Source organism: Culex pipiens, chromosome 1, assembly GCF_016801865.2.
Source record: "Culex pipiens pallens isolate TS chromosome 1, TS_CPP_V2, whole genome shotgun sequence".
NCBI classification, from domain to species: Eukaryota; Metazoa; Arthropoda; class Insecta; order Diptera; family Culicidae; genus Culex; species Culex pipiens.
Window position 1 is genome coordinate 84,560,415 of NC_068937.1, and position 17,298 is coordinate 84,577,712.

Sequence of the window (17,298 nt, forward strand, 5' to 3'; positions counted from 1 at the left end):
CGTCGCTCAAGAATGACAGGAAAAGTAAATTGTTTCACGACGGAATTGCAAAAATGTTTTTTTTTTTGCATTCGAATCGATTATCAGGAGTCTTGATAACAATGTAATTCAATCTACTGACAGGTGTAAAATATCCAGAATCCAGATTCCATTGTTATCATGCTATCATTTAAAAAAAGATTGTTTAAATTGTTTTGAAATTTATTAATTTAGAAAAGCTTGAAAGCTCTATGGGTCTGATGAAATAATTCCTTCACGCAAGTCATGCATAAATGTCACATTTAAAGCATTTCTAAAAATAACTTAATGAGAAACCAATTAGACGTTTCATTCGTTCGCTTTTATGGTGGTGTTTCACATCCGATTATCAACCCTGCGTGGGTGTCCTTTCCTCAAGGTGGGCAGAAATTCCGGACGATGACTAGTCATTGCTCGTATAGAAATTCTATTTCCTTATTTGACAATGACTCGGAAAGAATTCAAAATCAGAGCTCACTTGATAACATTCTGTTTTATGTTCATGAAATAAATTTCTGAAAATAATACAAAATGACTCAACACGCAGAAACTATTATGAGACCCATGAGTTAGATAATTCACTATTTATACATATACGAATCTACTGGAAATATGCAAAACTCATGTGCTCTTTACGACTTACAATATGTGTCGTAGGCCGTCGTTGAGTTCGACGATCTGGCGATGACACGTCAACTGTGACTACACCAATGACGCACTCATTCTTCCTTAAGCGAAATGAGATCATCCCGCTCAGTATCGAATTAGCTTAAGCTGGATAGAAGGAATTTCAAATGAACACTCTATCGTTAAGAAATTGGAACGTATATTATGACCAAACTTTTATCGTGAGAAATTTATCATGAACACTTCCGATCAACTTGTTATCACATACTAGTTTCAACAAATATTGTCGTTGTATCTCGTTGTAGAACTTTCATGAAGAAATTTTTGTTTCAAGTTTATGCCAATTAAAATAGTTTCTAAGTCGACAGACGCATAAATAAACCTCAACGTTGTGATTAACAACCGTACACTTTTCAATTTAAGGTTTCGGAGCTGTTCGGAAGCATGGAGGTTTGCGGAATAGCCGTAATCGTATCAAAAGAAGGCAAAGAGTTCATAATTAGTGCATCCGACTCGACCTTCCCTCTAATGGGAGACACACAGGAAGAGGATCGCCGCCAAATTGCCGATCTGGTCGTAGGACGCATGCAGGTACAGAGCCAACCAAAAAAGCAACGATTAGTGTAAGTAATCACGACCCTTCCCCCTTTTCTCAGAACGTTTGCCGTCCGTCAATGCTGACAAAGGCAACTTCGCGTACATCGATCTCGTCACGTGGTGGTAGTCCCACCGAGGAGAACCCTCCGGTCCCGATCGGAAGCCGGCCGGCACCTGTTGGCGGTGGCCCTCCGCCGATTCCGGAACGCACAACACCGGGCGTCGGTTCCATTGGTCGTCATGGTAGCATTAGTAGCCAGTCGGGAGAACCGCCCGAGCAACCGATGGATAAGGCCCCAACTCTCAACAGCGTAGGACGTCGTGATTCGCAAGGTAGGTCCCGATTGTATAACAGGGAGTTTCAAAATTGCGCTCCCTACGTCATCGCTGATAAAAAAGGCACGTCGAAATAGTAGTTTATGCAACAAGTTGCAAAAAGAGGATTTTTTCAGCACGAGTCGTACATTTCAGTTCCATACAACATTTTTTGCAATTCCGAAAAACATCCATTGTGTGAAATTTTAAGTCAAAATTTCATGTATTTTGTCAATAAATCGTTTAAATAAATTTTTTTTTTGAAAAATGTTACTTTTCGAAACAAGTGCTGAAAAGTTCAACTTTTCAGCACCCATTTCAGTGCTGAAAAGTAGAACTTTTCAGCATTTATTTTGAAAAGTGTTGCTATTCGATTCTGTTATTTTTGGTACAGAAAAGTAGGCTATTTCGTCGTTCAAGAATGACAGGAAAAGTAAGTAGTTTCGCAACGGAATTGCAAAAAATACATTTCGACGCCAACATTTCAAAAAGCATCATGTACAAACCATGCGTTTTGAGAGAAACGCATCTAAATGTTAAGCATAATTGTTTAATTCCCATTTTAATATAAAAGCAAAAGAAAATTTTCTAATGATAACAAACGATGCCTTTATTGATACTTGATCATTAGGGTGCCCAGAACATGGGACTTTTTTTTCAAAATCTCTCTCCACAAACTGAATATTGTTCTTTGGGCTATTTGAGGACTCTGGGCCAAATATGAGCAAAATCGGTCAACCCATTGATACTCGAAAGTGAAGTTTGTATGGGGAAAATCGAAAAAATGTATGGAAAAAAAAAACAATTTTCTTACGGTTTGGTTTGCATCCAAATATTCTCAAAAGTGAGATTCTTATTGAAAATTTAATGCTCAACAACGTTGTAAAACTTGATCCTGAAAAAGTGATTAGCGATTTAAAAAAGACAATTTTGTATGAAACACATTTTTTTCACCAACTTTAGGCTCGGGTATCAATGGGTTAATTTCAACCGATTTCGCTCAAGATTTGCACAGATGCTTAAAATAACCCAATTAATCGTTTTCCACTTGTGGAACAGAGGGTTTTTTTCTGGGCACCCTTTTGATCATCCATATTCAATAAAACATTATTTCTGTCATTATATTCAAGAAAAACAAATAAACTTCTTTTGGAATCACCAACGTCTATATCACCCTGCTGTCATTAGAGGGGAAGCTTTGTTATGATTCGTTTTTCTTCGCCAAATGTACATGGCGCTTTTTGCAAGTGGAGGGGAAGTTTTGTTATGATTCGCTATTCATGATGCTTTTTTTCGTCACGGTGTTCATGCAGTCTTTTATTTGACAGGTTGACAGGGCCATATAAACAGGCACTGCTGATGCCAGAGATTTTGTTTATGTTACTTTATTTCAAATCATTATTAAACAGACTTTACTGAAGTAACTTTTGCTCATTTTTAGTTTATTAGGAGTACTTTCAGAATATGCAATAACCAAGAATGAGAATTGAGAGATCTTGGTATAATTGTTGTCCGCCATCGAATATAATGTTGTTATTTTGGTGCCGGTTTCTAAGACCCGTGCTCCATGTAATATAATTTAAACCGGTATTTTAAAAGAATACCAATAAGTTTCGCAAAAAAATATCTAAGCTTCAATTACATGAGAATGCGGAGATATTATCTATGTTGTCGTCAATTCATTTATTTTTGGCAGCTTTATCCTTTTTGGTCATTCGCAATCAATATCATAAATGTTATGAATAAAAAGATCAAACTTTTTCTGTTACTGGCCTCTGTTATCCCTCTACTGCCCAATTTGTTTTCGAATTTTTTTATTTTTCCCGTGTTCAGGAGGTCATTTTGTTCTACGAAAAAAAAATTCTCTTGTTCTATGTTTTTCTTGTTTTTCCTTTTCATTTTTAGTATTTTATTTTTCGTTTATCTTGATTAGTTCATATTTGTTTTTGGTAGTATTTGGACTATTCTACAACCTCATATCATTACATTTTGCCTATCTATTTTTATCATGTTTTTAAAGTCACTGTTGGGGCCAAATCCCCCAACTGGATTCTGCTGGTGGACTGTATTTTCGGATTCGGTGATAAAAAAACACTGGGGACTTGTTTTCTCACTTTTACTACTCAAAACTCTTGAATTTCTGATTGAGTTGCTTTGGAGAATTTGAACGGTTCGCGTCGCGGTAAACAAGCCGGATTTTCGTTGCCGTTTCCGTCTTTGTTTCCCCCCCGATTGTGTGTGTATTTCGACCCGGGTGATTTCGGGATGTTTGACAGTTGCTTTGGAGAATTTGAACGGTTCGCGTCGCGGTAAACAAGCCGGATTTTCGTTGCCGTTTCCGTCTTTGTTTCCCCCCCGATTGTGTGTGTATTTCGACCCGGGTGATTTCGGGATGTTTGACAGTTGCTTTGGAGAATTTGAACGGTTCGCGTCGCGGTAAACAAGCCGGATTTTCGTTGCCGTTTCCGTCTTTGTTTCCCCCCCGATTGTGTGTGTATTTCGACCCGGGTGATTTCGGGATGTTTGACAGTTGCTTTGGAGAATTTGAACGGTTCGCGTCGCGGTAAACAAGCCGGATTTTCGTTGCCGTTTCCGTCTTTGTTTCCTCCCCCCCCGATTGTGTGTGTATTTCGACCCGGGTGATTTCGGGATGTTTGACAGTTGCTTTGGAGAATTTGAACGGTTCGCGTCGCGGTAAACAAGCCGGATTTTCGTTGCCGTTTCCGTCTTTTTTCCCCCCCGATTGTGTGTGTTTTTCGGCTCGAGCGGTTTCGCGTTTTCGCATTTAATTGGTTTTATCTTTCCACAGCCGGCTGTCTAAGATTGAATCATTTATGCTAAACTCAACACCAAATAACCGGGAATAATCTCATCCGCATCCTCCGACTGTTTGCCTTGAGAATGCATAATACATCACATCATTAAACAAAATTTATTGATTATTGGGTCGCATCATCATCCTTTATGATGAATCCTGGCCATTACCCTTTCCGACTAACAAAATCCCAAGTAGAAGTAGTTTTCCGGCACACGTGGGGGTGTGGATATCGTATAGAACCCACCCTTTGTAGCAACCTGTGCTAACTAACATTCCCGTCCCAATCGCGCTTCGGATTGCGCCGTTTTCGCTCGATGCGTTGTTTCACGCTGTCACGTTGCCAGCTCCGTCGCTGACAGCGACGCAGGGCTGGACTCACGCACACTGAGAGGCAGTTGCGCGAATCCGGGCAAAACATTCGGCGTCGTGCCGAACATTCTCCCCCGGGGTTGAGGCGTCACGGCATCAGGTTCACCAACACGCTGGATCGGTGTCGGTCGTTCTTACTGCGAGACTCCGTCGATCGCTGGCGGTTCCAGGTCCATAACGTCCAGACGAGCAAGCAACTCCTTTGCACTTGCTGGCATGGTGGTGGTCGTCTACGGTTGTGTGAAGTGAAGCGCTGCGCTCAACTCCACGCCTGGGTCCCTGACCAATCGGGGTCTCTTTGTGGTGCTGCTGAAGATTGCAGGCTCTGCCGACTTCTCCATAGCTCTTCCGGGTTCACCCGCACAGTCGGCTCCTAACAGTTCGATGCTGTCACCGCAGCATCTGTCGTACAGCTCGGTCCGTTGGCTGTACAGGTACGTCGCACTCTCGTGGCTCGTACACGTTTGCTTGTCGCCGTAGATGTCGGGATTCGTCCGCTACGTCAGGCTCGGTTGGCAGCAATGCATCTTCTTGCACTGCTTGGCACGTATCAACGTCTGGCACAACGTCGACGTGCTCAGCTGGTTCCGGCATGGGGACAGCTTCTGGGTCGTCCGACACGGCACTACCTCGTTCTGCTGCCGAGGACTCATGCGGAACCACTGCCGGTTCCTCGGACGACTCTTCTTGGCGATTCTCAGGCTCGCGAGAATCTCCTGGCAACTACTGGGGGCTGCACAGGCCGGGTTTTGTCTCGGCACTACCTCGGTCATCTGAGGACTCGTGCGGAACCACTTCAGGTTCCTCGGGTGGCAGTATCGCGTGCACTGCGGGTTGAGTCTCAGGCTCATGAGACTCTCCTGGCAACCTCTTCTGGCTGCTCAGGTCGGGGTTCGACTCTTCGAGGGGTTGACACTGCTCGACCGGATCTCCACGGACCGGGAAGCAGTCGATGTCCGAGCGGCAACTGTTGCACAACGTGCACATCGGCTCGTAACGCTCGCTGCCCGTAATGGGCGGACTCGAATAGAGTTCAAAATGGGCACCTACCTTGGTGTCAGGTGCGACCGGATCTCGTTCATCTGCATGGAATCTCTCGGCGTTCGCAGCATCCGGAACATCGCCGGCTCCGGAAGAATCAACTTCGCCACGAGCCTCGGTCGTGGGAAGCGGAGTTCGGTTGGCCTCTTCCTTCAAGACCGGCTCAGGAACAGCGGCATGCACGGGCTGAGACAGCAGTGCGTTGTTCAGGGCCACAATCCGCAGATTAGCCTCCTGAACCAGACTCACCACTCTAGCCCACTCGATGTCGTGGTTGAAGCGTTCACCAGCGTCAGCGTCGCTTACCTTAAACTCGTCGCAAACCTCGTTGAACTCGCCGTAGTACTTCTCGACGTTCCACACGAAGACTTGTAGCTGGGCAAACGAAGGCAGCTGGTGGTTCTCATCGAACGCCGTCAGCCTGCCTACGACGCGCGAAATCTTCCCCTTGATGAAGTTTCGCTTGATGGTCAAGGAACGCGCTGATTTCAGCTCCATCTTGTCGGGATCTGTTATTTCTAGATTCGCGCAGGAATCTGATTCTTCGCTGTTGCCGTACTCTGGACGACACGACAGCGACAACGTTCTGTCGCACTGGATCTTCCTCTGCTTCTTTCCAGCTGGGCACACTGGATCACTATTTTCGAGCTGCCGGCTCACCAGCACTCTTCTGCTCGTGATCTTGCAGTCTGCGTCGCAGCACTGCGTTGCACTTTCCGCTGCTTTTGCAGCAGGTCACTTTTGTTCGAGTTTTCTGCGCCTCGCGCTCACTTTTCTTCGGGTACGGTGTGGCCGATGGGACCGCTACCGCCGGTTTTTTCAGCACGCTGCTCTGTTGGCTCACCACACAGACGCAGGGCTTCTTCGTGGCCAATGGGACCACTCTTCGTTCCTTCTCACGGCGTGGATATCAGATCCACCCGTCGGAACTACCTGCCCGACGTGGACCAGTCCGTCGGGGCTTTTCACACGTCACTCTGTTCACAGAGCAACGCACAACACTTCACCTTGTGGCCAATGGGACCACTTTTCCAGCTCCTTTTCACGGCGTGGACATCGGGTCCACCCGTCGGAACTTCTGCCTGACGTGGCCAATGGGACCTCCGTCAGGGCTTTTCTGCGCACCACTCTGCTCACAGAGCTGCGCGGCACTCCATCACTTTTTCAAAAGCACTTCTTCACCATAGTTTTTCTGCTCGGGTGGCCAATGGGACCACCTTCCACGCAATTCTGCTCGGGGTGACCGATGGGACCGCATCAGCCGAGGCTTTCAGTTTTTCACTTCACACTGTTCTGCTAGGGTGGCCAATGAGACCACTTTCCACGCTCGGTTCTGCTCGGGATGGCCAATGGGACCACATCCGCCGAGGCTTTCACTTTTCGTGCAGCAAGATGGTGGCGCACGCCCATCTCTCACCGACGAACACACACACTTGTTCTTCAACTAGATGCCGCCATCGTCGCCAAGCCCACTCGCCGACGAACACATTTTCTTCGTGCGACAAAATGGCGGCGCACACTTCTGTTTTTTTCCTTGTGTGGCAAGATGGCGCGAACGCCAACACACACGCACACACACAAACTTCACTGTATTGCTCGAGTGGCCAATGGGACCACTTTCCTCGCAACGTTCACAACGTCCATTTTCTTCTGCCGGTGGCCAACGACCACTTCCGGCTCACTGCTGCGTTCCGGACCGTCGATCTGCTGGATCACCACACAGACACGGTTTTTTCCAACGCTGTTCCGGGCCGCGTGGAACGCCCTCCGGGAATCGACGTCTTCCGGATCACTGCTCGCGAACTTCTTCTTTCCCGAGCATTCTTCCTCCTCGAGACACTCGCGACGATTCCGACGGACTTACCGGATCGATAGGTCAACTGTCTATTCGGATCGTAAGGACCAAATGTTGGGGCCAAATCCCCCAACTGGATTCTGCGGGTGGACTGTATTTTCGGATTCGGTGATAAAAAAAAACACTGGGGACTTGTTTTCTCACTTTTAATACTCAAAACTATTGAATTTCTGATTCTTATGTACACTACGCGACGTGTCTCGTTCGCGTCTCGAAACGGAGTGAATTTTCGCTCGTCTCTCTCTCCTTCTTTCCGTTTGCGCGCGCTTCGGTTCGCGCCGTTTTCGCTCGATGCGTTGTTTCACGCTGTCACGTTGCCAGCTCCGTCGCTGACAGCTACGCAGGGCTGGACTCACGCACACTGAGAGGCAGTTGCGCAAATCCGGGCAAAACATTCGGCGTCTTGCCGAACAGTCACTTTTTCATTTTTTTTCCTTGTTTTCCACTTTTTTTGCTATAAATAGGCACCATTATCATTATCATCATAATCATTTAAATTGTAAAAAAATGAGTAGAGGCATAGTTTGGGACACTACAAAAATTACTTTATACTTCTTTTTAAATAAAATATAGGAAATGTTAGTAAAAAACACAGCCAATGTTGACCCCCGAAAAAATACATCTTTAAAAACATTGGCGACGTCACAAAAAGTCTAAAATTTTAAGAGCTCCTTATTCCAAATCTTTTTAAAGATAAAAAAAATTGGTTGAAAAATTGATTTTTGGCGATTTTTTAAATCGAAGCCCGTCTAAAGGCGATGTTGGATTGTAGAGGGTTATTTTAACAACAAATCAGATCATTCGCATTCATATTCGCATGGAGATGGTGATCTTAGCGGGTCATTTTACCAACAAATCAGATCAATACAGTCCAGACTCGTTTATCCGAAGCCAACGGAAAAATTTCACTTCGGATAATCGAATCACGAAAAAAAAACATTTTCGTCGTTGTCTTATTGTTTGATTGTCGAGAGCTTAAGGTTGACCACTAAACTACGCTAAAGTTATTTAATTTTTTTTAAATCCGAGATGGTGACCAAAATGGCAGGGATGAAATATAAAAAAAAGCATTTTGTTATTTAATAGGCATTCAGCAGTTCAAAATTGCCTCAAATGTAGTCGCAGAACTCGAATTTAATGTAAAAAAACAAGACATTTTAAAAATAGGGAAAAAAATGTTTTCCTTCGTGATACGATTATCCGAAGTCCCATGTAAAACTTCGGATACCGTAAACTGGGGTCATTCGGGACACATGGGGCGAATTGGGACAGCAGTTTTAACCATGTTGGAGCACAATATTTTGATTTTTGTGGTTGGTTTTGGTTAGAACAGACTCAGGCCAACAAAATTTGTACATCCAATTCCAAATTTAAAAGCTTTAAGTGCTCTAAAAACTGCTGTCCCTATTCAGACTGTAGTCTCGATTATTTTTATTCTCGTCTGCTCGGGTAGACTATTGAAGGATTGGTCAAGCATAAGTGGAATTGTCTGGAACACTCCAAAAAGCATTTCTATCAATGTCTATTCATTGAACCTGGTTTGAGCTTAGAGAAAATATATCCGGTGTCGTCGAATTCAACCGGTTTTCCCCTAAAGAAGATTAAAATTTTCTTTAGTCGTTTATTTTTTTTTACAAAAACCACGACGTCACATGTCAAACAACTACCACCAGACTCTCAAAATATATCCTGTTTGCATAACAGATATGTTTGAAAATCGGCGAGCATGACATGCGAATCATTTCCCCAAACTCCAAAAATTAGCCAATATGGTCAACGCAGTTATTGATATTGCGACCACGATTTTGGAACCTGTAAGTTTCATACTGTCATGGTATATCTTATATTTGAATGCCCCTAAATCAGTTTAAAAAATATAAATGATAAGCTCTAACAACACCTTGAAATTTGACGGATTTACTTGCATGTAACTGGTCCTCGCCTGCTAAATGGTAAATTTTTCAATAATCTCGAGTTTCAGCAAAATTGGACCACTCCTTCTTTTTTGGCATCACCGAAAACTTTTGCGAATTTCGACAATTTTTCAAATAACTTCTGTTTTAAAATGACCATCGCGTGGTAGATAAATTCGGCAACTGCAAACTTAAACATTTTTTTATCTCAAAAGATTTCAATTTGTCGAATAAGATAAAAGATGATTATTTTGCAAAATCGTCTGAGGGACACGAGTTGATGTTTAATTTAAAATATTTTGCTTCAGTACTCTCAATAACAGAATATTTATCTTAATTTCTACCTTACTTTCATTATTTTTCCGCAGCTTCTCAATCGAGCTCCATCTCGGGTGTTTCATCAGCCTCGGCGGCCCGCTCGAATGCCAGCAAAGTCGGCCCTGGACCTGGCCAAGGGGCACCGGGAAATGTTGACGAAGCCGAGGATACGATGAAGAATCTGCGCAAAACGTTTGCGGGCATATTTGGTGACATGTAGGATTTAGCCAAAAAGAAGAAACCGCAGCGTGGAGGTGAAAGCACATCCGGCAGCACCACCGGGAGCATCCTGAGCACCCGCGAGAATTCGATCGATAGTGTAATTGCGCGCCCCATGACTGCTGCTGCCAACCCGGTTGCGGCGACAGCACCGGATAGCAAGGATGCACTGTGCAATGGTGTTGCTGCTGGATCGACCGCTGCTGCCAGTGGCAGTGTAAATAACATCAACTATACTACTACCAGTAGAGTAGATAGCGTTTCTTCTTTTGATAAAAATTCCACGTTTAATAATCATTCCTCTGCGCTGGTAACGACGTCCAACGTCCGAGAGGTACCATCTACAATTCAAGAGACAAAACGAACACCATATGACTCGGTGGCCACAAACGACAGGATCAACCTATTTGACAAGGATAAAGTAACAGCAGCAACAGCAGTAACAACCGGCGTTACATTTTCGTCCACGTCTACAATAATTTCCAGCGATACCGGGGCGCTGAAGAATGGCATCAATCCAGAAGGATTTTCTTCAATATCTAGCCGGACACTGACATCCACAACATCAGCAGCATCTTCCTCTTATACCACTTCTTCTAACATAATCACTAGCGATAAGGGAGACGATAACGTGAAAGATCGTTACAACATACAGCAAGGTATTAGGGATCAATCACAAACTGGTCGTTTCGGAACGCAGCCAAGTAGTGTCGTCAGCAATGCTACCGTTTCGTCAGCCAATGCTTCCGGTTCCAGCGAAGCTAAAAAACAGGAATTCGGTCGAACTAAGCGATCCTCCTCAGATGCAGAGTTAATATTTGGTGCAAAAGGTCCAGACTTTTACAAACCCCGTTTCAGTACTACTGGGTTGGATTTTAAGACAAGTAACGATTCCATTTCCGATGCTGAACTAATTTTCGGCACCAGTGCCGTAAGCGGACCACCATCTGCTACCGCTACTTCCGCTTCATCAACGTTCAATCGACATTCGTATGGAAACCGGGACAGTTCCAGCTTTACCAACAGTGTCTCGGATTCGGACCACACTTTTGGCAAAAAGGAAGAACGTAACGTGTTCAGCAAGAGCCTCTCAGTTTCTTCGGAGAAATCCGACTCCTCTTCTATAACTGATCGATTCCGGGCTGCTCCCAAGGCTTACGAGCCCCCAAAAATTGCTTCTTCCATAAGCAGCAGTTCAGCAGGAAGCAAAACGTGGAGCAACAAATATGATGAAGACGACTTTGACCTCAAGTAAACTGTGACTTGGGACGGGTAGCAATACCCAGTGTAGTAGGTTAGTCCATAATTTATAGGGTATGTTAATCAAATTGTGTCTCCTGGTTGATTTGTGCGTGCACTGCTTCTATTTTAAAAAAAAACACTTATTTATCTTTCCTAACTTACTCACTATTAACCCACTTTGCACGTACTAGAGTGTACCAAACCTACACAAATCATTGAGCAAAAAAAAACATTCACATTCAAATAAAGTAAACGTTAAACATGTTGTTGAAAATAGTATTAGATGTACCGAAAATCAATCTTATTATATTAACGCTAAATCAATACTTTATCGTGTAGGAAGATCTATAAGAAGCAAACTACAGAAATTAGCCTCTGATGTTTCCTGGTTTCATAGTTTTACATTCATATAGAAAACCCATCAAAGGTTGATGAAGAATGAACAAATCCCAGGTCCGTCAGAAAGGTGATGAAAGTTTTTGTTCCAAAAACAAACATTTGGTAACTCTGCACAAGTATGGTTTGTTTATTTGCCCGTTTATCCTTGTTATACAAACTATGTTGAAATTGGTTTTACAATTAAGTACTGAACGAATTAGGTAATCAATGCATTTAATATCAGGGGTTCTACCAGTACGGTATTAGAGCTAAGCATATCATTCGCCATGATTTAATCCACCACGTGTATACCAAAAATCTGCAAATCAAACAGTTATGTTTAAACACATGAACATTCCTAAACTGTACTAAACGTTTCTTCAAGCTACACTGGAAAGAAAGCAGAACAAGTTGGATAAGAATCGATCCAGATTTCCCAAAAAAAAAATTGTAAGTCTTGAAAAACACATTACTTAACACAGCTGACTGACTAGAGTAGAATTAAATTCTAGTTTGGAAATTAAAACTGATAACAGCAAATTTGTTTTTTCCTCGGTTTCTCATCCTAAAACAAGCAAAGAAAATTGGAATTTCAATTAAAACAGCAATGAAATTAAGGTAACGATATGTATCGCGCACAGAACAGTAGCTAACTGCACGAAACTATTGAAGAAAAAAAAACAAAAAATGTACTACGTACAAACTTCAGACCGCAATGAAAAACAAAACATAAATGTTAAGCTGTCAAAACAAAACAAAATAATCGGCTTACATCGGCTAAATTGACAAACAAAATATTAAGACATATACACTATTAATGATTAAATGTTGTTAGAATATCTTACTATAGTTAAGGAGTTTGAATTGATAATTAGAAGAAAAAAAAACAAGTCAAATACTAAATGGATAATGATGCTAGAAAAATATATATATCAATTCATTCTCAATTAAATGCAGCATTAAGAATATCGTATGATGACAATATTAATAAGATAGTTGATATTTACATATTGAACAACCTAAAGCCAACAAACGGCATGTTATTGAAACTTATTGGCAAATATTTACCCTTAAACCACATTTAAAACCTAAACATATTATGACCACCAGCGTTAAACCATTATCAGCTAACGACGGAAGCAAGTTTCTGTCAATTGATGCAATTGTGTTAAGTTTACCAGCAAATCCGTTCAGCTAATGGATGCACAATTGACTGTCAAGGGTTTTCGAGAAATGTTTTCTAGATCCTGCTCAACATCTAAAAACTGTCCCTCGACGATGCAGATAGTTCTTCAATTCAAACGAGACAGTCAAATCAAAGTAATGACTAGTAAAAAAAAAAAAAAACGAAACTATTGGCACTACGCCCCCCGGGGCATGGCCTTCCTCTAACGTGGGATTTCTGCTCCAGCGCCTCTGACGAGACAGGAGAAACCGGGACCGACGTTTTACTTCACCATCCGATAGAAGCTCAGTGGATAAGGCGGGAATCGAACCCGCGTCTCATAGCATCATCGGGATCGGCAGCCGAAGCCGCCTAGTATTAACATCAAATACAATGATTTACCGCATTTTAACTATGAGTGACTTCCAATTCTTATGCCCTAAAATCAACAGTAACTTGTGATGCTATGTGGCGCAACTAGCCCGACTACAAACTGTAACAACTAAAACCGATGCTACAACTGGTTTTGCCATTTTTCCTCATGAACAAAAGTGATTTAACTCGCGAAATAATATCCACCGACAGTATAACTTTCAATACACTCAGCTTGAGATGATTTGGAACACAAATGAGCATGAGCAACACTCATCATAATGAACAACGAAATTAAAAGCAAGCAAGTTTTCTCAACCGATGATAAATGGAAATGTTTTGTTTAATTAACTCAACCAGATGAAATAACGAACATTAAAATAAATAAAAAATATTTTCATTTTCACCAGGTATATGTTGCAAGTATTTTTTAAGCTAATGATAATAGGTGTATGAAAATGAAATAAAAACAAACATAAAGCATAAAATACTCTGATAGTAACCAATGTATGTGTAACAGAATATGTTAAAAGTAATCTTGGGTATTTGAAAGAAACAAACCATATACTAATTAGATTTACCAGTAATGTTTGCGCGGCATAGTAAACCACAACTCAATCAGTGAATGCAACTTACAGTAAATAAATATGCGAGTTGAAACAATTTGTTTTTTGTGTGATGTTTTATTTAATGAAAGAACACTGCATTTCCCATGTGCTGACGCATTAGGTTTATGTGTCGAATCTCAAAATGCAGAAATTGAAAAGGCCGAAATCTCATAAAGCGGAATCCAAAAAAGATGAATACTTACAAGGCCGAATCCCATAGGCGAAACGTGCCCTAAAAAGCGGAATTCCAAACGAAGTATGCTACTCTGCCCATGTTCGCATAAATGTCCCATATGCAAAAACAGCAAGCTGAGAAAAACGCAACGAAAGTTAATCCTACACATAAAGCCACGTGTTCGCGAAAAAATAGGATTTCCCCCAGATTTCTGGAACAAAGTACTGCTTCGCTAGTGTGCTATTTTGTGATCTTTTTACTGCAGACGCGTCACAAGGCAGCACACAAGCGACGATGGAATATTTTTGGGTTTGCTGAAGGGTCACACGATGTTGAAACAAACTGCATTAATTACGCAAAAGTAATGAAAATGCACATGGGAAATTTCTGCAAACAGAGGTAGTAAATATATAAGAAAAATAAGATTATCTCAGGTAATTTTGCTAAATGTCCTATCGGCCATACCAATCTCCAGCACTCACACTCATGGTATCAACTGTTTGGCCACTGTGAGTTATTCTCATAATTAGACGATTTCTTAGTAACAAACTTCTAATATCGTTTATTTTTACCGTGTAGGCGTACAAGAAAGCATTTTTTAGTTTCAATTTCAACATGTTCAATGTCCTTCAAAAGTTTCAAATAAGGTTGAAGTAGTAAATTTGATTTGAAAATTTGTAGCATTTGACGTATCACTCACAGACTAAACAAATTTAGTATTTTTTAGCGTGTTTTATAATATTTTGTTTTTTTTTTAATGAGCTACAACTACAACCTCTCAAACTTATATGAAACCAGAAAAGTTGCCTTTTTTGCTTATATTCATAATGGCTACCGGTAACATTTTAAGCATTGTAAAACGAAGCAAAACGAAGATGACTTTATAGCCGTCGGCCACTATTGCTAGTACCAACCACTAGTGTCTTCCTTTTTATCTACAAGGACTTCTCCGCCCTGGGCGCAGAACAAATTACAGCATCCTGTTAAAAAAATAGAAAATACCAGAGCTGTTATACCAACTGCACTGACATTTGTTCCGTTTTTGATTCCGCATCGATATGTATTCGTGAAAGTGTGTCTTTGAGGTTTAATTAAGAAGATTATAACTGATAAAGCATAAAACAGCAGGTAAGTTCATTTTTTAATACATTTATTAATATATTTTAGACAAATGTTATATGAGACACAAGAAGCTATCATGAAGAAGGGTCAATTGTTTACTTGACCATTGCTCAAGACTTCGTTATCAGCAAGGTTGACAAATTCGACCATCTTTCATTGTAGTGGCCCTCGATTCAGGACAAACTGCTTTTAAAAGAGATAAGTATCGAATCATTTGAATCATTGAGGTTTCACTCACAATAATTTTATTTTATGGATCCAGTTATCATTTACTATTGCAAATAGACGAATCAGATAACGTACAAGTATTAGTATTTAAAAATTAGTAGTTGTCGCAATACGGTCGATCCATTGAAGTGTTGAGAGAATAGTTCCGGAACATTCCACACTTGTAAAGATGGCCGCTAAATTTGTGCGACTTTGGGAAATACCTGTAGAATGATAACAGGAGAGTAACGCCAAAGATAATTGCTGACTGTTAAAAATATCTTACTTATGTGGCACAGTATGTGGACAAGGTGGATAATAACCATAATCAGAGTTAGAGGTTCTGTAAATGGGATTGAGGTCATCTTTTTGATTTCCATAACCTTTGAAAAGATCTGTAAAAAATAATCAGTTCAAATTAAAAAACATCGCTTCTACGTCTGTTTGACAAAACTTACATGGACTCTCAAAACGTTTTGGTAGACTAAATTCGCTGGAAATGTCCTTTTCGGTTATACCGTGTTCGCTAATCTTCAAATTTTCACTGTCCATTTCCCACCACATCGAACCGAACCGTTTGCACTCGTAGTGACTTCTATGCAGCTAGGATTAAAGTTAGGAAAATTTCTGGTAATTCTGCCCATAACGTGATTACTGATCAAACAAACTCACTGAATAAATAGTTGCTAGGCAACTATAAAATGCACCGTTGAATGGTGCTGGTTGGAATGAAGCTAGTTTTTACGTATATGACGATATATGTAGCATTTCACTCTCTACTGCCCACATTTTTTTTCGAAAATTTTCATTTTCCCGTGTTTCCCCGTGATCTCCTCCAGTTCTACGAAGAGTTTACTTCTCTTGTTTTATATTTTTCTTGATTTATCTATCTATATATATATACATTCCATTTGAAAAGAGCCTAAACCGAAAAAAAGTTCTCCGATCGGGCTCAAAATTTTTCTGGGGGTTCCTTGGCCAAAATAATTAGACCCGTGTGTTTTTTGTTTGTCCATTAGGGTGACCTACATCGTGCTAGGGTGATTCGAAAAATGTCATTTTTCGCAAAAACCACTTTTTTCGAAAAATCATATCTCCGCGCCATTTCATCCGATTTTAGCTGTCTTAGACGCAAAAGAAAGGTGATAAGTTTGGCTATTTGGGAAAAATAGTAAGAAGTTTCAATAATCTAGCTTAACATTTGAAAAAGTCGCATGAAAACTTAAGATGGCGTTTTGACCGTGTCTGGACCAAAGAGCCTATGTCTGAAAATATTTTTATCGGATTCCTCGGAAAATTTCACATAACATATCAAAAAATTGGCGATGTCAAACCGTATGTTTCGGAGATATGATTTCTCCAAAATAAAAATTGAGTTTTTCGACGCGCCACGCGCAAAAACGGGAAAATGACTAAATCGGCAAAAAATCAACTTTTTTCACTAAAACTGCGATAACTTTAAAATTTCAGCGACGACCTATATATGTTTGGGTATCGAAATTTTTTATCAGCGATGACCGTTATATGTTTGGGTATCAAATCATTTTGCCATTTTTCGAACCACCCTAGCACGATGTAGGTCACCCTAACGGACAAACAAAAAAATACGGGTATAATTATTTTGGCCAAGGAACCCCCAGACAAGTTTTGAGCCCGATCGGAGAACTTTTTTTCGGTTTCTGCCCTTTTCAAATGGAATTGCTTATCTTCTATCTATCTATATATATATATATAAAAAATTTCGACAGTTTTGTTCGAACGCGAATCAGTTCAATACGGAGCGTCGGATCGAGGTGCTTTTTGTTGCGTTGGGTTCGTATAAGCCCAAGAAAGGTTCTTACTCTAATTAATTGACCCTTTGGCCACTCTGGAACCGATTCCGGAGCATCGGCAAGTTGTATGGAGAAAGTTACGTAAAATCATATTTTGATCACAGGAG

The 17,298-nt window shown here is 41.2% G+C and overlaps 1 protein-coding gene across 2 annotated transcripts in view; it reads left to right on the forward strand.

The window, feature by feature from the left end:
• The window catches only part of LOC120424936 (synapsin), a 44,228-nt gene extending 31,279 nt beyond the window's left edge, over positions 1-12,949 (forward strand). For both annotated transcript variants that reach the window (XM_052706823.1, XM_052706824.1), the window contains 3 exons: positions 1,069-1,236; positions 1,302-1,575; positions 9,922-12,949. In XM_052706823.1, the coding sequence (XP_052562783.1) occupies positions 1,069-1,236; positions 1,302-1,575; positions 9,922-10,091 (612 nt within the window). In that variant the 3' untranslated portion in view covers positions 10,092-12,949. The remainder of the gene's footprint in view (positions 1-1,068; positions 1,237-1,301; positions 1,576-9,921) is intronic.
• The last annotated feature ends 4,349 nt before the right edge of the window (positions 12,950-17,298 follow it).